The 27,687-nt window shown below is 42.2% G+C and overlaps 1 protein-coding gene and 1 long non-coding RNA gene across 6 annotated transcripts in view; one reads left to right on the top strand and one right to left on the bottom strand.

Annotated features, from left to right (window-relative positions):
* The window catches only part of ADAMTS9 (ADAM metallopeptidase with thrombospondin type 1 motif 9), a 137,108-nt gene that overhangs the window by 81,907 nt on the left and 27,514 nt on the right, over positions 1–27,687 (top strand). For all 4 annotated transcript variants that reach the window (XM_075130221.1, XM_048858027.2, XM_075130222.1 and 1 more), the window contains 2 exons: positions 17,566–17,733; positions 24,084–24,257. In XM_075130221.1, coding sequence (XP_074986322.1) covers positions 17,566–17,733; positions 24,084–24,257 — 342 coding nt within the window. The remainder of the gene's footprint in view (positions 1–17,565; positions 17,734–24,083; positions 24,258–27,687) is intronic.
* LOC125640006 (uncharacterized) lies at positions 26–27,687 on the bottom strand. 2 transcript variants are annotated; one of them, XR_007357670.2, is made up of 3 exons: positions 27,612–27,687; positions 6,249–6,430; positions 26–4,367 (listed from the first exon to the last, which is right to left on the bottom strand). It is a non-coding gene; the product is annotated as an uncharacterized LOC125640006 (long non-coding RNA). The 2 variants fall into 2 exon arrangements; XR_007357671.2 differs by lacking the exon at positions 27,612–27,687 and adding an exon at positions 24,063–24,150.

The raw sequence follows: 27,687 nt of genomic DNA, 5'->3' as shown, positions 1-27,687 counted from the left end.
AGAAAAGAATCACAGAACCATGTGGTACCTTTCAAACTCCTTATTTATTCAAGAACATTTAGTGTTCAAGCCCTGGGGGAATCATAATCCATCTGATAGACCTGCTTTTAGGACACTTACATATAAAGACTGTTACTGGAGAGAACTAATACTTTCGTAAAATTCACGTGCATAATTAAGTTGGGTGACAAAGAACAACTTTTTATGTACATGCAAATGGTGAAAGGGAACATTCGCACACTTTTAAAAACTAGGTTGCCAAGAATCAGTACACTCAGAACCTTGAATCCATTTATCCAAAAGCTGTCTGGGTGAAATCCTGATCCAATTGAAGTCCATGGGAGTTTCTCCTTTGACTTTAATGGGATCAGAATTTCATCCTCCTGAGTATAGAATCCCCACTGAAGCTGATGCGAGTTTCTTACACAGAGGTCTTGGCAAATTGGGCACTAGAGTTGTGAAAGCCAGTTCTTTGAAAGAGTAAGCAAATCATAGGGTACCTACTAGTAATATCTCTGTAGTTATTGAGGTGGGTCTCTTATACCCTCACTGCATGAGTATTGTACTCAGTGATTTTAATGGGGGTTATGTCAAATACTTGCAGGAGAGACAGTGGCCCTCATTCTGCCATTGGATCCACATGGGCAGATCAGTCTGGGCCTTGAGTCCTATAACTGCATTTGCAGAACAACATCTGAAAGGCTGTGTACAGTTTATCAAAAGCCTTCCAATAATCTAGACTTTGGTTTGCGAAATAAGGGGTCTACAACAACACTGCAAACAATCCTGTTAAAACTGAGCACTTCCAACTACTGGCATACAGTGATTAGAGGGTAAATAATCAGGGTATATGTTTTCTCAAGAAAATAAATGATTGCATTACAGTGTACCCTAATAGATAGCACAGCTGTACATTGATATGATATCTGTATAATGAAGAAATTACTTATCACAGGCTTCACAACCTGCTCCCTTCTCTTCTGATTAGAAAACACAAAGGGTCAAATGAAGCAGTTATTTTACCCAATGCCATCCCCTTGGTTTCAGTTGCGACATCCCTCTGCCAGGCAGCTCCGTGACTATAAGTCAGTGTTGAATTTGACTCATGAACTGTATTTGAGAGAACTCTAGAACCGTGTTATCATTTTCAACATGATCTACTGTGTGATTTTGGCAAGCAGGCCTCCTTGTTTATCAATCATTATTATCACAAGACTTTAGCTAACGGAAATGTTCAAAAGGGATTTAGGGCCAGATTCTAAAAAGTGTTTAGGCGCCTCGTGGGATTTTCCAAAAAGCCTCTAGGCACCTAAAACTCATTGATTTCAACTGATGATAGGTGGTGAGATGTCTTTGGGCAGCCAAATAGATGCCCTAATTTTGAAAATGAGACTTAGGTACTGCAATGCTGAGTGCAGCAACACCTAAATACTTTCAAAAATCTGGGCTTATGGGCATGTCTACGCTACACCATAAGCTGATCTCTGGTACTACAGTGGCTGATGTCCACACTACCCTCCTCCTGTTGGTGGTGTGCATCCTCACCAGTAGCGCTTCCACCACCTGAAGAGCGGCAGTGGGGGGCCGGGGGGTGCTGAGAACCCTCTGCACAGCTCCCTTCCAGGATCCCAGCTTTCCCTCCTTCCCCGCCCTGCCGCCGGCTCTCAGTTCCCTGTTCCCAGCTGGGAGGCGGGGGACAGCCGCCTGAGCTCCTTAGCTCCTTGAGTGGGGAGTCTCCGGGCAGCAGCCTGGCTGGGAGTGGGGAGACGGGGGCAGCCAGGCTCTAACTGTTTGGCTTTTTTATCAATGTCATGGCTCCAGCAAGGGACCATGAAATTGACAAGCCAGCCAACAGTTGATGCAAGTAACACAGTGTCTACACAGACATTGCTGGCCCTAACTACACCCACATAAGCCCTACGCCACTCCTGGAAGTGGAGTTGTTATGACGGTGTAGTAGGGCGGTTACATTGGCAGGACGAGGCTGTAGTGTGTACGCTGACATAATTAGGTTGCCTTATCTCAACCTAACTGTGTAGTGTAGACCAACCCTGTGTAACATTTCTGTTCCCTATCAAATATTTTTTCTGGGCTTCCATTGTGCCTGGACACAGCCACTCCCAATCTTCTTCGACTGTTGTCTTTTCTGTTGTTTCCTCCTGAACAAATCTCAACAGAAGATTCCTTGCTATCTTCTAACCTCATACTTAATATCATCCTCCCCTACAAGTTTCCATTTTTTGGAGCTGACTTGTGTCTTCTGCTTCCTTACCTAGTGTCTTCTGCCATGATTCACCATCTAGGTCAGCCCCCGCATCTGTCAGCACATTGCTCTATATGTATGATGACTGGAAGATCAAGAAGCACAAATCCAACCTTTACAAAAAGCATAGAAACCCAAGCATTTTGCAGCTACAGGTTAGGGTCGTTTATGGATTCAGTGAGATTTATGGTAGGGATTAGGTAGGTTGTTTTGTGTCCTACAAGAGTGTGTCCCAGAGAAAGTTGTCTGATCACAAAAATATTAAATGTTTTCATATTCCAGTAAGACCACCTCAGAGTACTCTCGGGTTTCTCTAGCATTTCATTTCAAGATCAAATTGGAGCAACTTAAATAGACAGAACATACAGGGGTTTCCTCCAGATGTGGTCAGCTTGGTGCTGCTTAAGGAATAGTCCTATATGCAGGGGTGAACATAAGTCTAGAGACTTACCGGTACGGGGCTGGGCTGGGGCTGGCTCTGGCCCCCAGAAGGGGCAGGGCCTCGGGCGGAAGGGGCAAGGCTGGGGGAGGTCAGAGCCAGCCCCGGCCTACCCTGTACCGGCAAGTGCCTCCTTTCCCCTCCCTGGGTTAACAGCGGCAGCCGGGGGCTTTGGCAGCAGTTTAAAGGGCCCTGGGCGGTAGCGGCGGATGGAGCCCTGGGCCCTTTAAATCATCCCCGGAGCCCTGCCGCCACTTCCCCAGGGCTCCGGCCACAGGGCTCCGGCCGCCACTACCACCCCGGGCTCTTTAAATCGTCCCCGGAGCCTGCCGGAGCCCTGGGGAAGCAGAGGCGGGGCTCCAGGGATGATTTAACGGGCCCAGGGCTTGGTGCCGCTACCACCCAGGGCCCTTTAAATCGCCGCCCCAGCCCCACCACTGCTACCCCAGGGCTCTGGCAGCAATTTAAAGGGCCGGGGCTCCAGCCACTTCTGGGAGTCGCAGGCCCTTTAAATTGCGTCTGGGGAAGCCAATCCACCCCGGTACGGCGCACCGGCTCTGGCCAGTACGCCGTACCGGGGCCTACCGGCTTACTTTCACCTCTGCCTATATGTCAATGGCTATTAGCTAGGATGGGCAGGGATGGTGTCCCTAGCCTTTGTTTGCCAGAAGCTGGGAATGAGCGACAGGGGATGGATCACGTGACAATGACCTGTTCTGTTCATTCCCTCTGAGGCCCCTGGCGTTGACTGTTGTTGGAAGACAGGACACTGGGCTAGATAGACCTTTGGTCTGACCCAGTATGGCCGTTCTTATGTTATGTTATTTGTACTGTGATAGGGCCCAAAGGCTCCAACCTGGGTTTGGGCCTACTTGTGCTAGGTGCTGTACACACATCTAAGGTCTGATCCAAATTTCACTGAAGTCAGTGGAAGCCTTTCCACGGATAACAGCAGCCTTTGAATCAGGCCTGTATGAAGGGACAGTCCTTGCCCAGAGGAACCATCTCGTTCAGAATGCGTTAGGCCCATTCACCTCCTTTTTGTTGCTGCTCCCTTAAAGACCATGAGAGAGCACAGTTGCTTTCAGATTGTTATGCCTATTTTTGCTTCTTTGTGTAGCGCGGTCCCTGAATGTCAGTTGACCGCACTGCAGACTAGAAGATCTTTAAGTAGCCTCAATTAAACACGACAACTTAAAATAAAAAAAGGTGTTGTACTGGCTTGGCACAGCTGGATGGTTTGATGTCTGTAGGGATTGGGGGAAGAGATGGCTTTATTTTAATGCAGGCATTTAAGAAAAACAATTCCCCTTATTCTTCTCCATAGACAGGGTGCTTTGTGCCTCCAGAGCTGCGGGTGCTTAGCCCTCCCCAACGGGGATGAGGCACCGTAATGCCATGAGCGCAACACCCCGTCAAGTCTGGTCACTTACACGCTGCGGTGCTGGGTATAATAGTCATGATGATTATGATAAAAGGTGTGTTGCCGCTGAGAGAGCTTGAGCAAAAGCCACTGGTTCTGGCGTGGAGACTGAGGCTCTGAAATGGTCACTTGCTGTAATCTGGAGATAGTTCTTTATGGCCTATGGGCAAGTTTGTGATTTGCTCCGCAGTGCCGCACAGGGGAAAGCATCCCTTCATATCCCACACATCGCCGCTCTCCGCCTGGAAGAGAGGGAGAAAGCATGTTCAGCAGGCTACAGAGTCCCTGTGCCCCGTGTTAAAGCAGCTGGGGAGAGGCACAGAGGGAGCAGCGCCTCTCATACTCCTGCCAAAGTGTGAGGCTCGGACAGTCTGCACAGTTGCACCAGCACAGCGGGGGAAGTAATTTGTTACAGTCCCCCACCAGCAGCAAAGTACTGTCTTGGCTTCTTGGAGCAAGGGGGGAAGCTAGGTGGGAAATGTGACTCTAAGTCACAAGTCCATCCCTGAGCTGCTCCTGGGGCCAGGCAGGTGCTTGCCACGCGGAATAAAGTCATGTAACCGCAGCCCTGGGGTGGGGCTCAAGCCTTCTCCCTGTTGCTTAGGGCAGCTTCTCCCTTCTTCCCTTAGGGGCATGCGGTCTTTATTTTGGTGCCTGGTGCCTCCACCCAAGGTGACTCTTCTCTGTGCCAGGGACACAGCAGGTGCTGTCCCTTGGGAAAACATTTAACACCATGTACTATACTAGGCATGTAGGGATAAAACAACACAACAATAAGGGGACTTTATGAGGCCCAGGGCACAGAAGATAAGGGGTAAGGAAAGAATAGGAGTAATTAGAATAATAAAATAGCAACAATATCTGAAACCCTCCACCTGCCAGCACTTCCTATGCGCCCAATCCCTCCTAGCACCTGCCTGGGCAGCATGTGAGTGGAGAATCAGTTCTTTACTGAGCGATGCAGCACTATAATTGTTGGCCAGCTTAAAACTCATATGCAAAATAAACAGACATGGGATTTCTTATAAGACCTTCGCCCCTAAAAGGGTAGGATTGTCCTGAGGCTCCCTAGTCTGGAGTCCCAGGGAAAATGAAGCTGGCTCTTGGTAGCCTAATCTGGAATTGCTCCTCATCCTCCTGGGTTGCTGGTCTCTTCTGGGCTGTCACCTATCGGTGACCCAGTAACCACCACCAGAGTTCAACATTTCCCTCTGGGTAGGAACGAGAAGTTTCCTGGGGACCTCCCAGGCTGTGATACTTGTTCTGTCTCTGCTTCACTCCAACAACAACCCAACACTTTGTATCTGAGCTCTGGCTAATGTTGATTCTGGTAGTGGCTTCAAGCTTGTTTTGTCACCAGCCTGTACTCTAGGTAGTCTCGGAAATGGAGTCCTGAGTCTCTGTGGCCATTGCTGCTATAGTCCAAACGTGATTCCCTTAGAGGCTTAGAGTAATATGTCAGGAACAACTAATTCCAGAGGGGGTTGCAGTCACAATATGGCCCTATACAAACTAAGCATTAGTTATTATATTGTTTAGCATCTCACAGACATGTACAGTTCAGGCCCCCAGTTTAGGAAAACAGTTAATGCACGTGCTTAACTTTACGCATGTGCTTAAGGGCCCATTGACTTCATTAGAAGTCAGGCACATGCTTAATTGCTGACCTGACTAAGGGTTGAATTTTGCAATGAAAAATCCAAAAGTAGGAAGTGGTAGCTGGACCAGGATTACCTTGATGCTCTGTTATAGGGATTAGTTTACCTTTCAATTTGTGAAGTTTTGTGGACATATGTGTTTTTGGAGGCACTATTTTCATGTTCTTTTCCACTGTATATTTTCTAGATTTAAACAAATAAACTTGGAAAATTCCCAGAAGGAAAAAACGTCTGGAACTGAAAGTTAAAGTGGTTCCAATAAAGCTAACTCTTAGACACAAACTGGTTTAATGCATAATAAATGACCATTGTTTTTCATCCCAAAATGATGATACAGTGTTTGTTTGATTTTATCTGGAATGGAGAATATGAGCAGTTGAAAGTACTTAGACTGTTGAAGAAGTTAATTGCATACCATTATTTGAATATGGATAAAATTACTCATTTTATCACTAGTTCACTTACTAACTCTTCTTTAATATCCCCTCTTCCCATGAGCTGGACGTTTGCTGGTCTCTGCAGCACATTGGCATGAACTTGATCAAAAGGATATTTAGCAGTTGTGTTGACAAATGCTGATGGTTCATTAAGTGATTTCAGAGGGCGAGATACTCACTTCAGCATATTTGTTGTACTGGTGGGCTCACCTGTAGGTAAATAAAATACTGACATCATAAAGAGCTAATCCTAATTCCACCCGGCGGGAGGAAACAAACCAGTAATGGTTGCCATTTATCTGCAAGGTTACATTTGTCTCCCAAAGCACTGAATTCCCGTACAGTGTGTGTCCGATGTGTGCCCGATGGCAGGAAACAGTGAAGGGCAGTAACACGGCAATGGAATGTGCATGGATGAGATGAAGAATGCTAGCTGGATCCCCGGGCTATGATTTGAAGCCTGCACATATTTTTTTCCCACGTTGCAAATTTATACGTAAATATCCTAGGCTACAATAGTAGTTGTTTCCTCATTGCTGAAGTATTAGAAATAGTAATAGATTTGTTCTTTAGAAAGAAGAATATGCGATTATCATGGACTCTGAGCATGCAGGCCTTTACCGTAAATATAACACACATCGTGACTGTTCGGTTGTTAAGGACATAGTGTTGTAAACCTAGTTGCAAAGACACTTAAGGAACTCTATTCATGTTTTTTATTTTTTGTACTATCTCATCGGTAAGGCAGGTGGGTGTGCTGCATGCATGGTTTCCTTGATACTAAGCTCCACACTTTAGCCTTTGGACGGTACATGATGGATGATGTATTTGAATGCAGAATCATAACAAGATATTTTCTGTTTTAAGGGAGCCCTGCTACCAAATCCCTATAGCAAGTCATTTTGTCTGTCTTGCCTATTTAGATTGTCAGTTCTTCCAGACGGGGCTGTTTCTTACTATGTGCTTGTATGGCACGTATCATAACAAAACCATATTCTTAGTTGGGACCTTTTAGGCACTACCATTATACAAGTACTTAATCATTATAAAAGCGTGATGTCAGTTAAATTAGGCCACCCTCTGCTTTAATTGATCACATCTTAGTTCCTTAGCATGTCAATCACGCTTCCCTGGACACACAGACTCCTTTACACTTTCATACACCAACTTGCTCATGTAACCTAGATGTCACTTTGTCCTGGAGGATGAAGAAGGAAGGAAAACATGCATGCCTCGTGTTGGTGGAAAATACATCAGTAGCAAATGCACTGGGGAAATGGTTCTGGTAATGCTGCCTGCATCAGTGCGACCCAAGGTCCTTACGAGGTATTATTTTTTGAAATTAAGTAGCTTGGACCATGGGTCACATGGGAAAATTCTGCATGTAGTGATACATATGTAGCAGTGTGGTCTTCAGGAGCTGGCAGATCACTACACAGAATATAATGACGGTGCAGAACAGAGAGGCCAGGACAACCATGGAAGGAAATATGGGCCGTTACAAACACGACCTGGATGCTGCAGGGAGAAAGATGGGTACGTGACTTTTTCCTGTCTTGTGGTGTTACTCAGAGCCCCGTGTTGCCCACAGATGCGTACAACTGGGGCCTGATCCAAAGTGTGAAGGAGTCACTGGGAATCTTTCCACTGAACTCAGTGGGCTTTGGCTCAGGTCTTTGAAGAGTTAGCGCAACCTTCCTGCCAAAGAGTTGCTTGACCAAGGGCCATCTCTCCGGGTAGGACTACACTGGGCACTAAGGGTCCGTCTACACTGCAAAATAAAAACTCCACATCCGCGAGTCTCAGACCACGGATCAATGCCCTTGGCTGGGTTTCAGAATGCAGGCTCCAGCCTGAGCTGGAACATCTACCCTGCTATTTTTAACCCCATAGTGTGAGCCCAAGTCTATGGGATCTGGGCTCGTGGACTCAATGTTTCCAGCCCTGCACTTGAGCATCCACAGTGCATTATAAACCTGGGTTTATGGCTACTGGATCTAGTGTCAGAGCTATGCCAACATGTCCATACACAGACCTTCTCACTCGCATCTGCGGTTTGAGCTGTGTCCACACTGCAAAGTGGCAGGGCTTGGCTGGCTCTGACCAAGTCCCCTGAGTGTTTGACCCAAGGCAGATTGATTTGTGTATGGACAGAAGGGGAGCTTGGGCTCAAACCTGAGTCAGAGCCCGGGCTTAGTGTGCAGTGTAGACATACCCTGGAGGGCCAGTGAAATGGGCTACATACACATCCACCCCTGTTGTGCAAATTACATAGTATTCACTTAAGACTTCCTCGAGCAGAGCTAGCATGCGTACGTCTACCCACGCTGGAAATAGCCAGATACCGCAACTGGAGATGTGTCCCGCTGCGGCGTAGATGTGTGCAAAGGCCCTGATTTTCAGCAATTCTGAGAACCCACTGCTCCATTTGAAGTCCATGAATTTTTTTTTCAGGAGGAATTATCACTAGGGTTTTGTCAAAAAATTTGAGGAGGAGGAGAACAATTTTTGAAGTGGGGGTGCTGAGAGCCACTGAACCAAACTATAACCCTTGTATATAATGGAAACCACTTCAAGCCAGCAGGTACGGGAACACCCGCAACACTCATCATTCCAGCACCTATGGAGGAGGAGGGGAAATTGTGAAAATTCCATCCATTTTTTGGCCATGGTTTTGTCATTGAAATTAAAAACTGATTCAAAAATTCAAATGCCAGAAAATGTTAACCTGCTCTACTGATCATACTTCTGACCCATAGATTGGATGGCAGAAGTCCAAAGAAGCCAAATAGTCCATTGTAAAACCACCTTTCATGTGGCCGAAAACCCAAACATGATACAACACTATTGTGTCCATGACGATAACTTTCCTTATGGAAACAAAGGTAAGTTCTGCCCGGTTCACCAACAAGGAAACCCAGTGACTTCAGTGGAGGTAGAATTTGGTCCAAAGTGTTCTCTAGCACATGTCTACAAACTATTAGTTTTAAAAAATTTGTTCTTCTGTAGCAGGCATGTGCATTTTCTTTCACAAATATATTAATTTTATCCAATTCAAAAAAAAATCCCAGTGTCCATTTACTTTTCACTTCCCTCCTTTCTCTTACAGTGTCTGTGGAAAGGAAAGTATTACCGTGCATATCGCTGGGAGTAGGGTGACCAGACAGCAAGTGTAAAAAATCAGGACAGGGTGGGGGGTAATAGGTGCCTATATAAGAAAAAGCCCCCAAAATCGGGACTGTCCGTATAAAATCGGGACATCTGGTCACCCTAGCTGGGGGGGGATTTGGTGGACTCTGGTGCCATGGAGTGATTTTTGTTTGCCCTGCTTCAGTAGCTCTGTCTCTTCAGTATAAAGATCATTCTCCCCATTTTACTTGTAAATAGCTGACATGGCTTTTGGCCTGTTCCCAGAGATGGACACCACCAGTAGAGATGCACGAGTAGCATTGCACCATGAGTTCCACAAATGTGGCGAAGTCGTTCTGTATGAAAACGAGGGCCCTAATTAAGCAGGGGACTAGACCCACTGATGTCAATGGGAATACTCATGTATTTAAAGTTAGGCAGGCGCTTACATGTCTTGCTGAATCAGGGCCTATGAAATGAGCAAGTCCTTGTCCAGCCGCCGCTTTTGGAGGATGTTTCCGTGTTGCTGAAAGCCATGTAAAGACTTCAATATGTTTTTTAAAATCCATGTAGCCCAATAAACAGCCAGCTGGCCAGAATTTATCCATGCTAATCTTGCTGATGTATATGCATAAGTCTTAACATATCTTCCCGTACCATGCTGAAAATGGGAATGGTGCGGTGTGCTTCACAGGGCCACATTTGCAGAGCACCCACAGTACCTGTGAGTGGATCTGTCTGCGTGCACCAATGCAGAAGTGAAGTGCAGTAGCTACTTGATTGCCATGATCTGGTTACAGCTGCATTTAAGGAGACCCACTGAATTTCAATAGCTTAGTGTCTAATGTAAAATGAGACTAAGTTGTATGAAGGGAAAACGTTAACCTCCTTAATTTTCCTTTTTTGTTTCATCTATCATTTGTTTCAGCTAAGCTTTTCGGATAGGACGAATGAGTGTTTACTTTTAGTATGATCCTAAAAGTGTGGAAATGTAAACCTTCAGGAATGGGTTTTAATTGCCTTTGAAAAGTTGCCCATTGCAAAATCTGATAAAAATGTGTTTAGCGTGATTTTTCCCTCCCTTCTTCAAGTAACTGATTATAATTATCTTTAGGAAGCCTTTTTGTTGCAGCTTGCATTTAATACTTCCCAAATTGTAAGGCTGCTGCACAGTATCTGTAAAAATGGCCTTGACAGCACTCTATACAATTTTGTTACTCTGAAGAATTAACCATATTCTTGGTGGGAGTTAGCAGTTCTGCCCTGTAGTTACAGCCAGTTGTCCATTTTCAAAATACAGATAGCGTAAAGTACACACATTATAAGGGTCAGTTCTTGTGCTGGTATCATCCACATGTATCCAGTTGCAGATGTTGGTCCTAACTGATCATAATTTGTGTAAATCTTTTATAACCTAAGTGGTCTTTGTGGGTATATATTCCATTCTTTTCAGGCACTAAGCCAGTCAGAAATCTTGGAATCTATTGCAGACTTTCCATTTTGTAAGAGCCTTAATGAAGAAGGTGGCATCTTATCTTCCAAATTTTATACATAGGAAATGCAGTGAGGAATAAGCTGATGCAATTCACACATACTTGGTAACAATAAAATAATCTTCATAATTCTTGAAGTCTGAAATAGAAAGCAAATTTCTGTGAAAATGAAAATGCCAGCACCTGGACAATGGAACAGAACATTGCATCTCAGGAAATGTTTTGCTTCACATTCGGAGTTGCAGCTTCACTGACCTTGGCGGGAACAACTAATAAGGATATTTATTTAATTTAAGTAGTACATTTTAGGTTTGTTATTTTTAAATAGACACCTTTCCAAGACTCTAGGTGCCTTCCTCTAATTAATCACACAAAAAATATAAGTAAATTAAAACTATGCAACCAGGACATTGATTCTAAGTTTTTCTGGGAAAAGATTGTTTATTCTCTGTGTAAAGCAGAAGGCGTGATTATAATGCTGTGCACATGTTAAAGAATAATGATAATAATAAACAATAGAAGTGTTTCACTATACCCTTAGTGTAGTGGACACAGTTTATTTTTAAAGTAATAACAGTTTTCTACATTTATTTTCTCAACCGCAGCATTGCAGCAACCTGCTTAAGTATGAGAAGCAGAAGGCTGAAACTGACAGCTAACAAAAATGAAATTGACTAGAAATCAGCCTACGGCATGCTTTGCCAGATAACACCACACTTTCATCAGTTTGTGCTGATAAGATCCAAGTTACATTCCCTAGCTGGCAGTGCATTAAGCCTGTTGGGAGCGGATTGGGACTTTGTTGCTATTCTGAAGCACCTCTCTAGCTCAGGCTAGAGCATGTAGGTGCAAGACGGAGGATCTTTGCCGCATGGGGCTTTGGAGGGTGGTAGGGAGTAAAGGTTTGGGGCAGTTCTAAAAGACCCAAGAAAAATTTCACTTGAACTTCTAAGTTCTCTGTCCATATATGTCTAAAACTTTCATATAGCTACCAAAGGGCCCAACCTCGTCAGGTGCTGAGTGCCCACTACTTCAAGGGAGTGACTCCATTTTATGCTGGTGCAACCTAGAGCCCAGTTTGGCTTGTAGGGCCTTCTGCAGTCCTCAGTCAGTGTCTAATATCAGGTTTCAGAGGAACAGCCGTGTTAGTCTGTATTCGCAAAAAGAAAAGGAGTACTTGTGGCACCTTAGAGACTAACCAATTTATTTGAGCATGAGCTTTCGTGAGCCACAGCTCACTTCATCTGATGAAGTGAGCTGTGGCTCACGAAAGCTCATGCTCAAATAAATTGGTTAGTCTCTAAGGTGCCACAAGTACTCCTTTTCTTTTTGTCTAATATCAGTGGCAGTTGCCTATGCAGACTAATTGCAGTAGCTCAGATTGACTTTCTGGGCTATTCTTTCTCTCAGACAAACGGGAATTCTCCATCTAATGTGAGCTCCAAAGTGCATGGAAAAACCCCATGGTATCAACTTCCTAGAGTCTTTCTACTCTCTTAATCCCAGCCATAGCTAATGGAAGTTTTGCATGTGTCTAGACTGCAAGATCCCTGTTGAATTTTGTTGTTGTTTCCTTTGTTATGCCAGGCATTCTGCCTGGTTTGTAAGGTGTTAGGGTAGAATTTTCAAAAGCACTTCAGTGGGAACAGAGTTAGACTAACTGAGCATGTCTGAGAGTACAACCCCTAAGTCCAGAAACCCAATTAGCAAAAGACCAATACCTCTGCTACAGATTTAGGGCCAGATCCAAAGGCAATTTTGGTTAGTAGCAATCTCTTTATTGACTTAAATGAGCTTTGGATTAGGCTGTTATCCTATAAAAAAGAAAGTCTCAATTCCTCCCTTTCCCCATTACTTTGAAGTACTTTCTACAAACAAAACCAAGAAAAGAGGAAGTGTTTTCATCTGTACACTTCACAGGCTTTAAAGAAGGCAAGGTCAAAGCTTACCTCACCATGGAGCTGTTACTGACATAAATTGTAAGCAGACCGTGGTGTTTCCAGCTATAAAAGAATTCTAAATTCTGTTAATGACGTGCAAAGTTCTTCCAGTGTTAGAAAGAAAAGATGAGTCAGGGTGCACCACACTTCCATAAATCACATACAGTAGAAGTGAAGCACATCCTTAAGCCTTTTTTTTCTGCGTCACGTATGCTTAAAAATAATGCCCCCCAATAACACTGGAAATACCTGAAAAGAATTTTTAAAACATCACAATGTGTGCTCTTGGCAAAGGGATTTTCAGTCCTCAGAGTCTTAGTTGCGTTTGATTGTTCATCCTACTATCATTCCTTTAAGAGTAAAAGAGTTTACAATGAAAGCAAATACGGCTGAGACAGAAAAATGTTTATGCACCGCTGTCTTATGTTCTTGAAAGGGAGAACAGAAGAATGTTGGGTACCAGACAACATCATCTTGAGAATATCGCAACTATATTCAAGCATTAGCAAAATTAGTTAAATGTACATAGACTCATAGACTTTAAGGTCAGAATGCAACTATGTGCATGTAAATGTGTGTGAAACTCGCCTAGCGACATCAAGTTTAAGGCCAGAAGGGGCCATCAGATCATATCACGTATATCACAAGCCACCCACGCACTAAACCCAATAACCAAAATGAGACCAAAGTATTACAGCCCACAGGAGACTGAACTATTGTGCTACAGACAGAGAAATTGCAGCAAAGGAGGTTTAGGTTGGACATTAAGAAAAACTTCCTAACTGTCAGGGTGGTGAAGCACTGGAATAAATTGCCCAGGGAGGTTGTAGACGCTCCATCATTGGGAATTTTTAAGAGCAGGATAGACAAACACCGATCAGGAGTGGTCTAGATAATACTTAGTCCTGCCATGAGTTCAGGGGACTGGACTAGATGACCTTCCGAGGTCCCTTCCAGTCCTATGATTCTAACTCTTTCCCCATGTACAGCATAGGTCTCAGAGTCACATTTTCTGGATATTCTTCCTGGTACTGTGAATGAATTGCATATGTGACCCCAACTGACGTGGGATTTCATCCTGTAAGGTGTTGACCTACTATGAGAGCACTCAGCATCTCACAGGATTGGACCCTGAATCTCTCTGTACCTCAATCTGTAAAATGAGGATAAAAATACTTACCACTGGCACCGTTCCTAGCAGTACCACAGTTCTTGTAAGACAGAATATTTGTCAAATACTTTCAGCTCCCTAGAAAGGTGCTATGCATGAGCATTGTTATTAGTGTCTCTATGTAATAAATGGGAGGAAAATATATAGATTAAAGATGTACATCTCTCTGTTGACTGGGGAAAAGTACTAATCAAGTCTAGGGATTTATTTGATTTTTCACTGTTATGTTTAAGAGCCATGTCTGCCACCATTCCAGATGCAGAATGTGTAATGAAGATAGTGGAAATTTGTATTAAACAATCAATGGCAGGATTTAGTCCAAAGACGGTAACCAAATGAAAATGTTAGACGGTATTTGGTTGTAACAATATTTGAGACTGTTCTTAATCTTTGCTGCCCGGACACGATTTATTTTTTAATTACATTTGCTTTGGAGTTAAGCTGTTTGAACATTTTTCACAAAAACCACTGAGTTTCCAATGAAAAACACCATGGGATTTTTTTAACCAGCTCTGGCAAAAAAGCAAGACAAAATTTTGGAAAAAATTCTGACCTTATTTTTTTTTTTTTCTGCTGACGTCTGAAATTTTGTCAAAATTGTGAATTTCCATAATTTTAAGCCATCCCTGTGTTGGAGGAAGGAGCTGTGTTTTCTCTCCGTTTTTTAAATGTGAGGCTGAGCTATTTTTTGGCCACCTGGAAACCACAGTACACTTCCACAAAACTCTTAAGAAAATTTAAGGGCCCTCCCCTAACTGAAAATACATGTGGTTTTCTCCTGGGTGGCACAGTGGATTGACTCATCCACAGGAAAGTTCAGCCTACTCAGATCCCTCCGCTGTAGCAAAGCATGGCTGAGGTGCTAGGGGTGGAATGAGGTAGCCTAACTATGGTCACTGTGTAGGCACCACTACATCCTATGCTGGTTCATCTTCTCTGCTCTTTGGGGGTCCATAGTAGACTGTATAACTTTACAGTAGACATGGTGCTTGGCTCCCCCTTTCCCAGTCACACACAAGGGCTTCCTCCCACTCCGATTGCTCAAATACATGAACATTTGAATACCTGACCTCGTAGGTTCAGTTCCCAGTTATTTGGGTTACTTCGTTATTTAGCTTTCCAAGGGAGGTTGTTCACCATGCCATTTTTGATATAGAGGTGGTGGGAGGGTGTCTTCTAGGGGAGATGCTAAATACCAAGGTGCTGGACATCTGCTCTGTGTTAACAATAAATATCCCATGGCTCCTTTTCTATGAGTAAGGATTAAAGCTAATAACTTTGGCCAAATTTTCCATTCCCCCATTTCAAATCTGCTGTGCACTGTCCATTTGATTTCAAGGGGAGTACCAGTTTCTGCAATTTTTCGTGTGTTGAGTAACACTCAGCTGAAGTCAATGAGATGAGCATCGGTAACTACTACACAATGTGTGTGAGTATTTCAAAAATCCGCTCCGTGGATTGCACAGCAGTTTGGGATCCTTTGAGATGAAAGGAACTATAGATCAGACATAAGGAATTAAGAAGTGAACAGCCAGCTGGCCATCCTAACAAATAATTTACAAAGTAATGGGCTGCGCCTGAGACACAGAGTTCAAATACGGATCTCAACTCCTTCAAAACCAGGGTGTTTAGCTTCAGGGTTTTGACATAACACGTTACAGTGACTGGGGCCAGGCACGTGGTTTGGATCTGGACTTCCCCATACTCTGCATCTGCATGATCTACTGGTTAAGAATTAGATAAGTTCATGTAGGTTAGGTCCATTGATGGCTATTAGCCAAGTTGATCAGGAATGCAACCCCACGCTCTGGGTGTCCCTAAGCCTCTAACTGCCTGAAGCTGGGAGTGGATGATGGGAGATGGATCACTTGGTAATTGCTCTGTTCTGTTCATTCCTTCTGAAGCATCTGGCATTGGCCACTGTCAGGAGACAGGACATTGGGCTAGACAGACCATTGGACTGACCCAATATGGCCAGTTCCTAGCTCCTGTGTGTCTTTTGGCAAGTCATTTAGGCTCTGCTTCAGGGAACAATCCCTATCCAGGGCAGCACTTAAACGTGTGCTTAAGGGCTTTCCTGATTCGGGACCTAAAATATCTCCTTGTCTTGGTTTTTACTTTTTGCTTATGTGCTGTCTCCCCTGCTCCCCACTTTTGTCTGGTGTATTTAGTTTGTAAGCCTTTCAGAGCAGGAACTCTCTCTGATGGCAAGTCAGCACAGTGTCCTACACAATTGAGCCCTACTGCTGTAATTAAAATAATAATAGATGGGGTTGGCTCTGGCCAATTTCTAGACCTAATGTAACCTCCAAGCTCCTACATGTACAATCCTTGTGTTTTTATTTACCAACTGCGGGTGAGGGGAAACTTTTGGCTTGGTTTATTTCTTAGTAAAAGCACTGATAAGAGTCATCAAAAGGAAGGAAGAATCCTAAGGTCTATTTGACATTATTTATCTCCATCTTCCTGCATTCATTCCGTTCTAAAACGAAAACAGGAGAACGGTTATACTGAGAGATTGCAGAAACTCTATGTTTGTATTGAAGGACTAAATCCGTATGTTTGTGATATAACATGCAATGACTTGCCTAACGTGTAATGAAGAAATTGAAATTGAATCTCTCAGTGCATCATGCTGAGTAGGAGGTTTGTTCTACAAGAAACTGTCATATTAAATTTTTGTCGTGATTCCAGACCTCTTTTGAGTCCTAAATCTTTTGGAGGAGACTAATCTGAAATCAAAGCGAAGTTGCTAGGGTTGGCATGCCAGAAGTGGTCACATCTGAAAAAGTTCAATGAACCTGCAGAGAGAGGTTGAAATTAGTTGCTTCACTACAAAGCGTACAGCTCACCTACCTGCTGATTTGCTTTTTGCTTTGATTCTTTATGTTCTGTCTTCTCGGCTTCTTCTGAGTCAGTTTCAAACTGTATACATCTGAAGTGGGAGCTTGTCCTGATTTCAGTATTTATTTAATAAAAAAAAATCCGTCTACACTGTTTAGTACAACATTAAAACAAACATAGCTTTAGAAACGTGGCATTCAGAAGGTTATGGATTTGTTTCTCCACTGCCTCGCTCCTTGTGGAGTCGTTTTAATGTGTGCAAAGTGGGCGTAATATGTTGCTCTTCTGATTTCTCCGCCTTTTACTCTCGCTTGGCACATGAGTCAATGGCTACCCAAAAGGGACTCTGTCCCTTTAATTTTTTTAGTGGTAGAATGTACCACTCTAAAGGCCAGATTCTCGGCTGCTGAAAATTGACTTTGGTCCTTTGAAGTCACTGGAGTCATGCTGACTTATATCAGCCAAGAATCTAGCCTGCTGAATGCCACTTTCTATCCCATTCCTTTAAGTTGTTGTTGGTATTTTCTGCTTAGAAAGGCTTTTACAAGCAAGAATAAGATGCAATACATGATACAAATGAGGACATTTCTCATGGGCTAAATTCTGTCCTCTGTTACGACCCCTCATTATTAATGGCTACCATCATGAGACGGAGGGCATAATTTTTGGCCTGTTACATTGAGAATAAATACCCTATTTAGTTATTGGATGTATGTAATAATGTAGCCCTAACTGCATTAAAACTGTCTCCTTGCTTTCCATTTCCAGTGTTCTGCTTCTTGTGGACGGGGACATAAACACCGAAATGTGTACTGCCTGTCAAAGGAAGGAAACCGCTTAGAGAATGATTATTGCAAGCACCTTGCTAAACCGAACGTGCAAAGGAAGTGCAGAGGGGGCAGATGTCCGAAGTGGAAAACAGGAGACTGGGGACAGGTGAGCTGCAACATTTTACCTCTTGCACCATTAGGTAGTCCTTATCTGTTGCATTGTTTGCAAGCGTCATTTCAATCCTTTTGCAATAAAAGTATAAATGTTCTGGGTGACGTGCTCAGCTCGGGTAGCTCGGCATTGCTCCAGATAAGCCTCTGGAGCTGCACTATCGACATCAGCTGAAGTCCTAGCACTGTTTTAGATACAAAAGGGGGTGGTCAACTGCTAACAAAGAAGCACCAGTTGTAAATTTCTTCAACTGCTGCTAGAAAAGGCATTGCTGTGTATGAGTAACCAGACTCTCTTCTCCTCCTTCTTCTTTATTATTGCAATACTTTGGATCCTGAGTGCAATTGTGATTAATTTGGAGGCGTATGAAATTTAAATGATTTTTTGTTAATCATTTTCCTATTCAAGTTGAGAAAATATATAGGAGCTATTAATTTTAAAACGTACTTTTCACTCAGTTTTGTGTTTTTCCAAATGCATTACACGGGAACAACAGCAGTCTACCTCTGTGTCATTACAAAATCAGGTGCTTCGTGCATAGGCTGGAGGAAAGTAGGAAAGTCTGGATTTTTCAAGGATGCTGTTTGCTGAGAGCATAACTTTCAGACATTTTGGTTCTTTATTTACATTGCTTTCCCCATATTAAACTCTTGAGAAATATTTCAGGCATGAAAAATATCAGTTTGCTTTTCTCATCCTTTTCTCTCTAACACTGAGAGTGGAGTTTGGTTTTTGAAACTAAAATTTAATATTTTCTATCACACCAAATTGCACCTTTAACCTATTTCATCAGATTTATATTTACCTCTGAATCTCCATTTCACATGGACCTGAATGATGTGCTAATCAGTCAAATTATTGAAGATCCATAAGTAAATGAATTTTTAACTTGGGACATTTTTAACTTGGACATTCACAATCTTTCTTTGCTTTCTATATGAAACCCTAAGATTCTTGCTATATGCATCCTTTCCTAAAAGATAAAACATAAAAATGTATGTACTAATATTAACATTTGTCTATACAGATGCATGTACAGATGTGTTCATCAAATGTCAAATATTAAATTTAAAAAGCATTAAATCCATCATTATTTTCAGACTTGGATTTTTTATTCTCCTCTTAGAATAAATAGAATATGTGCTGTACAATATTTGTATTTCTTTCTTGAAGAATAGGGTAATCATATATTCATCATACACGTTTAGTTGTTTAGGCCCTGATCCTCCAAAAAAAATACACAAGTAGTTAATGTTAAGCATCTGAGCAGCCCTATTGAACTCAATGGGTCTCCTCCCAGATTTAAAGTTAAGCACAGTGCCTTATTGTTTGCGGTACTGTGGCCTTAATTTTGTCCAAGAACCTACAAGAATAAAGACTCACATGACCATTAAAATGTCTCATCATATCAGATCTGCACTTTATTTAAAGTGACTGCTCCTGAAAGCAATTTTTGCAGCTAATAAAAGTCAACATACCAACACAATGGTCGGTTGACTGCTTAAAAACATGCTAATTTTAATTGATAAAGATAAATGTTTTAAAATTCAAAACATTCTACTGCATGATAGGATTCAGTTTCATACAATTTGAGAAAGAAGCTCAGCTTAATGAGACTATGAGGTGATTTATGGCCTAAAGTAATCTGTTATGACGAGGCAATTAAAGAATATTTGTATTCTTTATATACTAGAGAGCATTGCCAGCGTGACCAGCTGAGGATCTGGCCCTAAAAATTAGCTAGGAAAGCAAAGATGAAAATGCATCATATAACAGCAAAATAGATCATTTAAAAATAACAACGTTATGATACTGTTTCCTTATATTCTGTGTGTAACACAGAGCCAGTCATCAAGTAGTAAATTGGAGGAGTTTGTCTACATTTGATGTAATAAAACTGGAACAGGTAGAAGTCTTGAATAATGTCATGCCATAGTGGCATGCATGCCACACTTCTAGAAGTACCTTTTATGCCAAATACTTTTGGAAGTATACACGTGATTTGTTTATAAACTGCTGAACAACAGCGATTAAAATGCTTTCTCTGTATGATAAATCCTGAAGCCTGCTAAATAACAAATAAAAGCATAACTGGTCAACTGAAGTCAGCTTGGCCAGATCCCACACTGGTGTAAATCAGTGTAGCTTCATTGACGCCTGTGCAGCTGTAATGATTTACACCAACTGAAGCCCGGGGCCAGAGTTTTTGAAACATCAGCTCTCTATTTGGGCTCCAAGATGTCACTAGAATGGTTAGAATGAGTTAGGAAATTGATTTCTGAACTAGATAGCAAAAAGTAAAGCTGTGCGCTCTGTAACACTTAACACTATTCTAATGTGTCTGGATTCTAAAACAGAAGAAATTAACAATCACACTCTGGATCCAGTGCCTACTGAGGTCAGTTCAGTTGTTGATTTCAATGGGTTTTGGAGCAGGACCTTAGAGATACAGGATACAGCCCCAGGGACGGTGGCAGGAAAGTATCTGGAGTGCATATGCAGATGGCTCACTGGCTTCACTGGGTTGGACAACCAGGGGGAGTTTGGCCTCACTTAGAACTGCAGGATAAGGTCCTCAATTAATACAAATACGGGCAAAACTACAGCCAGCTATATACGCCTTTTTCAAGGAGAGTGACATTTAGTAGCAGGCCAGTTCAAGGCCTGGGCACCATTCCCACTCCATGTTAAAGTGAGAGGAGAGAGCTGGTGCGATCCTTCCACACCATGGGTGAAATGGGCTATGTGCTGTTTGAAAATCTTAGCTATGAACAGTTTGGATACCACCAAAGAAGCATTGAGTTGTTTCGTAGATCTTAACAACTGTAAAAATAAGAACGGTGCTACATTACCATGAAATTGTCTCTTTCCGTAGCGGGTAAACCAGCAATAGACTGTGTGAGATGTAAGACAGAGTTTTAAAATACACATACATTTTCTTTGCCACCACACGCCCACAGTGTGTTGTGTTGTGTTTGTGTTGTGTGTGCCCGTGGCTGTTTCCTTTTCCTTTTAGGAACAGTACATGAATGATTAATAATGAATACTAGCCAGCACAAAGTGCAAGAGAGTACTCCAGTCCTGTATGTTTTCTATTATCTGGACTGGCTTGTATGTAATTTCTGGGCAATTCTTTTCTAGATAATTATAAATCCTCCTTCCTAGAGCAAAACATTTTTTAATTTATGCATTCATATGAAAAAGTTTGTCTCTTCAAGTAATGAATGGACTTGTGTTTTTAACTGAGAAAATGCCGCGAGACGTGGGGGAGTGATAGCTCAGTGGTTTGAGCATTCGCCTGCTAAACCCAGGGTTGTGAGTTCAATCCTTGAGGGGGCCATTTAGGGATCTGGGCCAAAAATTGGGGATTGGTCCTGCTTTGAGCAGGGGGTTGGACTAGATGACCTCCTGAGGTCCCTTCCAGCCCTGATATTCTATGATTCTATGACAGCTTATGCCAGATATGTCTATGGCTTATGTCTCCTAAGTGTAAATCAGCACCATTATCTTTTAAGCAGTAAAAATAACAATACTTATTCTGTAGTCTGAAAATTGTCTGTCTATTTAGGTAGATTTCAGGTTGAAACCTGGCCCTATATTTTTCTCGGAGATAAACTTGTAACATGAGTTAATATGTTCCATTTTTACTGTTGTGTTTCTCTGTAGACCGTGGAGAATTTGTGCTAAACTACATCGTGACTATGGTGAAAAAAGTGGCAGGTTTGTTCTGTCCCACATAGATGATAAATATATGAGTATAGTAACAGTCCGCCCTGATCCTTACATGAACAGGGGGAGGACTGTAGTATCAGGTTCATTATGCTTTTAGGGCCAGATATCCAGGAGGTGTAAATCAGAGTTGCTCTTCTCAGATCAACAGAGGTGAGTCAATTGGTTTGATAAAGTAAAACAGTGATCACTGTTAAAAATATACTGTAGGGCAGTCTCTGTCTAAATGGGCATTTATAATAGTGTCTAATTCTATTATTAGGAATCCAGCTGTAAAATCCTACCTGTACTCTCACAAATATGTAAACGTTATAAACAGAGAGTGAGAAGGCTGCATACTGATTAGGGGCTTGATCCAAAGCAGACTGAAATCAGTGGAATGACTCCTATTGACTTCAATCACCTTTGGATCCGGATGCTAGGTGTGGTAACGCTTTTGAAAGAATTCTTGGCCATAAACTGGCAACTTCCTTGTTTTCAGAACCTCATAGATGACACCGCTCTGATTTGTAAGAAAAATTGTGTCCATCCAATATTCATGTTCTAACAGCAGCAGTAGTTACTCCTCTGTTATCAATTAAGCCAAAGTGGTAGTTTTGGAGCCTCGTGTTTTTTGGCTGTGTTCTGGATAAACATGTACAGTACAGCAGGGATCTCAGGAGCGAAATCCTGCCCCCCTTCAAGTTGATGAAAAAATTCCTCGCCAAACGATTTTTCCTGACTTAAGCTCACAAATGGGGTGAGATCCTGGCTCCACTGAATTAAGCAGGAGTTTTTCCTCTTGACTTCAATTGAGCCAGGATTTCATTCCAGGTGAGCCCCTAAATTAGCCAAAATCTTTTCCTGGGGTCTGGTGTCCACGGCTTAAAAGCCCCTGTCTGGTCCTTGGGAGTGTTATAGGTTTACATACAGTAAACTGGAATACAGTTATTACAGCTTTACATACAATAAATTCCATTACTAAAATAAGACATCACTGTCCTTTTTAGCTCACTATGTTGTATAACAGTTTCCTGTTCAATTCAGTATCAAATGCATGATTAGCCCCTTCTAGGACAGAGCTGCAACTTTAACCCCTTCTGTCAATATCACAACATTCTTGCAAATGTGTGTTTTGTAGGTGATAAACTTGGGCAAAAGTTATTTAAAAATGTACTAAGCATCCGGGTGGATGTGTTTCTCCGACTGTGTTTCCACTATTCAGCTCACTCTCTCTTGTGGAATGTTTAAGATAAACCGTGTTATTAATCACAATAGAACCACTACAGCATATGGGATGTATTTGCATCACCAATCATAGGAATCTAACTGCATTGTGCTACTTTTCCAAGTTACACAAACCAGCCTTTCATAAATATTTATAACCAGGAGAATGTTCACAGTCGGGGCGGGGGGGGGGGAATTTGGTCTCGTTTGCTTTATGATGTGTTCAGATACTAAAGGAAATGCTGCATTACAGAAGAATACTTTTTAAAATTTTGGAAGAGGATTCCTTGCACATTATAAATTGTTTAATTCCATTACATAATAAGGCTTACTTTCGTGGTATTATAAACTTGTTTTCTCAGTAGCTCATATATTAATTAGGTCTTTTCTACTAATTTTTAATTCAACAAAACATTAATCATAATATCTACATTTCAACCATTTCTCTTATACACACTTCTGTCTAATCTTTACTAATCTTGTCCCACATTTACTAACTATATATTAGGACCTAACAATAAAGAATCCATACAGCAGTGAAGTTAAGTATCAGTTCATCATCATATATTGTGGGATGTTAGCAGAAAGTATTTTTGTATGGGAAAAAAATTAAGCTATTGAAAACAGTGAGCTGTAGACATCAATATTCAAAAATTGGAAACAATGTATTTTGCTCATTATTAAAATCAGGCTTATAGTATATGACTAGAAGTGGATAAAAACGTGCTCATGCCATAATGAAGCTAACGTGTGAAAGTAAAGAAACTAATTTACAAAAATAGTTCTGTTTGTGGGGATATGCGGTATGTAGTCATTTGCTATGGTGAATATGTAAATTAAAAGCAATTCCAGAAGTCGAGTACCTACAAATCTTCATTCCTTCAGTTCTTATGCTATATAATTCGTGCTTCCTTTACATTACAGGCTGATCAGTCTCCTGAACGATGTTTCTGGAAAGCGTGATTTATTTATTTAAACTATTGAACTGAGTGTGCAAGGAGTAACATACAATTCCTGCTGACTCTAGCATCTTGTGATTTTTTTTTAACAATGCTGCTATCCTGAGAGATTTTTGCAGTATAAATCTTATAGGTGAAAACCAGACTCCGCTGAGGTTAATGGCAAAACTCCCATTGACTTCACTGGAGCCAGGACTTCACCCTATGTGTTCAGATTCTCTGCAAAATGTTTTCTTACATGGAGAAGAATTTTCTGCATCAAAAAGAATCAGAGTTTTAAATGTCTAGGTGCTATGGCTTGCTCACTCAGACGAGTGTTAAATGTGTTTGCAGAACTCAAAGCAGAGCTCCCTTCCTCATCTGAAATCAGAGAGGTTCACTACAGCAACAAAGAGTTTCACAAGGAAAATAAGGAAAGCTGCAACTTACTTCTTTTTTGTCCCTCTTTAGTGCTCTGTGTCCTGTGGACGAGGAGTTCAGCAGAGAAATGTATATTGCCACCTGGGCACTCAGAAACCAGCCAGGGAGACGGACTGTTACCAATTCACAAGACCAGTCTCTGAACAGGAATGCCACATTGCTGAATGTCCCAGTTATAGCTGGGAAATGGAGGAATGGCAAACTGTAAGTAGAAAGGGCCCGTAGCAGGCAGCTTCAGTGGTATTCAAAGCATACCAAAGTAAGACCTTCTTCCTGACGTTTACCAGGATCACATTACTCGTTCTGTGAAGTGTGAACTACAGAGAGACTTAGGAGATGGCTGGCTTGTTCAAAAGATTGTTGTCAGATGGCCAGGGTTTACACTAAACAGGGTTGGAGCTTGCCTTGAGACAGACGGAGGGTGTATTTGTGTGTTTGCGTCTGTATGTATGTGCATGCATTTAAATTTAAAACTTTAGATTGCCAAAAAAAGAAAAGAAAAGAAAGTCTGGCATAAATTACATAGTGATGTATGCAGACTGGGCCAGTTTTTTAGAAAGTGCCAAAGAAAGCAGTGGAGCATAGGAAGATGCATAGTACAGGTTTATATGTGCATGCTGCAGAATGTTTTGGTAGGACCTGCATGAAGCCAGTATTTTTCACATTTTGCTGATGCAGCACCCGATTCCGCCCCACTTTTCCCATTTATTACTAGCTGCCTTTGGGCGCGAGTCTGCCATCCGTACACATGCAGGAGTAGTAACTTGGTAAGTACGTTTGATTGAGCTAAATTTCGCTATTTGCAGAGCTGTAGGAAGCTGTGGAAGCTGTGCATTTAAAAAGTAACCTCCCACACTACATCATCATCTATGTTCCTTTGGGATACTTGTCCAAACTCCCTCCACCCCACCCCCCCAACGTGATAACTCTCCCCATCCAACATGAGATTTCTCCTCCTTATTCCACCAGTCCAGCATCTTTGAAACACACCTAGGTTCAAGCTGCACTCAGATCTCTTGCACTGTGTTCTTGCACTTACTGTGACCGGTGCGTGTGTAACCCATACCCTCCTGGGTGTGGTGTTGTGTCCCATAGAGTGCCACCGAGACCACTTAGAGAGAGATTAATGAGTCTGCTCTACTGCCTTAGCTAAGAGGCTTATGGCTTTTAACTCATGCAGTAGAGGCTCATGCACTAAGCTCCAGAGGTCCCAGGTTCTATCCGGCTCGCCGATGACCAGGGTTTGTTGGTGTTACACACGGTATCAGGCATCGTTAGAATTTCAGCGTTACTTGCGGTAAACCTACTAAACTGTCTAAGTGGGATGATGATAGTTATCACAGAGATTATGACATACCTGCTGGACCCCGTGAATATAGCAAGGGCAAACGAGGATGAAGCCAGAAGCCTGTTCAAGGCCAGCAGGGAAGCTATGGATTCTTACTGTCTACCAAAGCCTCCAAGTAGATGTACGCTCCACTTTTCAGCTGTCTAAATCCTGCATTTGGATATTCAGGTTGCCCATTTGATTATCTAAATGCAGGATTTTTATGCCTCTTAGGCCATCCGCATTCAGAATTTAGACTTCTAATGAACCAAAATGAAGGACACAAAGACAATTAATGTAGGAAGCTTAATATGATGCCAGATTATTTTCTGAAGATAAATATGGTTGTCTATAAACCCCAGTTCACAAAAGTTACGCTAGACATGAGAACACAGAGCCAATTTTGTTCTAAAATGGCCTATGTCTCAAGGCATAATCAATTGGCAATTGACTGGTCACATGGTACTAGCCCTTCCCCCTTATTTCCAGCTGCTACGTTACATTCTAACACAGTTAAAACACATAACTTGCTAACATTACTTTTCTGCTGTAGTTACCCCAAAGTGGTATAATGGTGAATGGGAGGGGAGAGGCCTGGCTCCCAAAAGAATCCCTGTACTACACAATAGGCCAGGAGATGAAAAAGGGTGAGCGTAGGACTGTTTGAAATTTTTCAGCTGTATTGTCCAAAAAATCGTATTTTTGAAAAAAAATCTGACAACCTGCTGACTTGTTTGAAATGTTTCATTTATTGGAGACATTTTTGGTGATTTCTAGCAAAATGAAAATTGCAGGGCTGTTTCAAACACTGCACAATGGAAACAACTTTAAAATTTGTCAATGTTTAATTATGGGTTTTTTTTAAATGCCATCCCCTACTCATTGAGAACCCTTGAGCTGGATATTTCACAGTAAGCAACAGCTGACAGAAATTTCTGAGCATAGAGAGGTTCAAGTTCAGGGTTTTATTCTGCTGCTTTTGTGAGGAGAATTGCTTTGCATCCTCATGTGTAACAGACCTTTCATGAATCTCCTCTTCAGTCCAAATGGCAACCTGCTTAATGTGCCTTTTGCTCTGCCTCCTGCTGCAGGCACATAACACTTATTGATATCCGTGAGGGTTTGGGGCGCATTAAGGACCTATTGAAATCAATGGCAAAGCTCCCAATGACTTTAATGGTGCAGGATCAGAGTCTATGTACATTGTGGTTCGTAATGAAGGCTGCAATGGTGTGGATTCCATCCCATAAGGAGAGCAGAATAATCATTAAGTGATCTAGGGCCTGGTTTTAATTCACACTAAGGCCCCTTTACAGTGCTTTTGCAATGCAAAAGGGTCTTAAAGCAGGAATAAATTCTTTAAGGCCTGTTTACGCTGCCAGAGGGGGTCCTCAATTTAAATGAGAAACTGGTCCCTTCTATTCAGAATGCAAAGGACAATCTAGCGCTGCCCGTTTACTATATTCATCTGCTCAGTATATTGGTGTGCTCAAAAACTCCCATTTTCTTTATTATTGTGCTGTGGTTATATACAAGAAATAAGAAAAAAGAAATTCACAGACGAAACAAAAAGCATTTCAGTCCTGCAAAGGCTGTGGAATGTTTCACCTGCAGCAAGAAGATTCAAGGTTAAAGCAGCAGCTCCATTCTGCCCTTTTATTTGTTCCTTCTCTACTAACTCATCCTTGATTCAGTACAGTACAGTACACTCATTCATTGCAGCCAAGAGTGTAACGGATTATTGTATATACCTCACAGCCCTGTGGTACTCGGCCTTATGGACTATGTTACAGACAAATTTAACCAACTTTGTTCCATTAGCTGTGCCATAATCTTAATGTTTGAAAGCTGTAATAATGTTCTAGTCATATGTGGGGGCAGCTGAGGAACGATTCCAAGACTACTAGAAACGTTGGGGATCAGATCTGTAGCTGGTGTAAAGTGACATAAGTCCATTGACTTGAACGGAGCTACACCAATTTACAGCTGCTGAAGATCTGGCCCTGCGGTTACAAGGCTGAGGAGGTAAGGAACAGAGGCAGAACAGAATAGACTATGAGCTGTTTGCCTCAGACAGAAGTGCGTTAGCATGAAAGAAATTTGCAAAAGGCTAAGCTGCTGTCCCAAACAACACATTTTCTTCTACAGAGGACATTAAACCCATTCAGCTAATGAATATGCAAGCAGGAAGCAAAGTAGTTCACCGACCAGCATGCCGTTTTAGTACTTACCAAACAACATAATTAGCCCTTAAAGGAACTTCTCCAACCTGGCGTCCTCTCTCTCATTTTTGCAGCTGGAGAGAAT

Source organism: Caretta caretta, chromosome 7 (assembly GCF_965140235.1).
Source record: "Caretta caretta isolate rCarCar2 chromosome 7, rCarCar1.hap1, whole genome shotgun sequence".
Lineage (NCBI taxonomy): Eukaryota > Metazoa > Chordata > Testudines > Cheloniidae > Caretta > Caretta caretta.
This window is presented reverse-complemented; position numbering and strand designations above follow the sequence as displayed.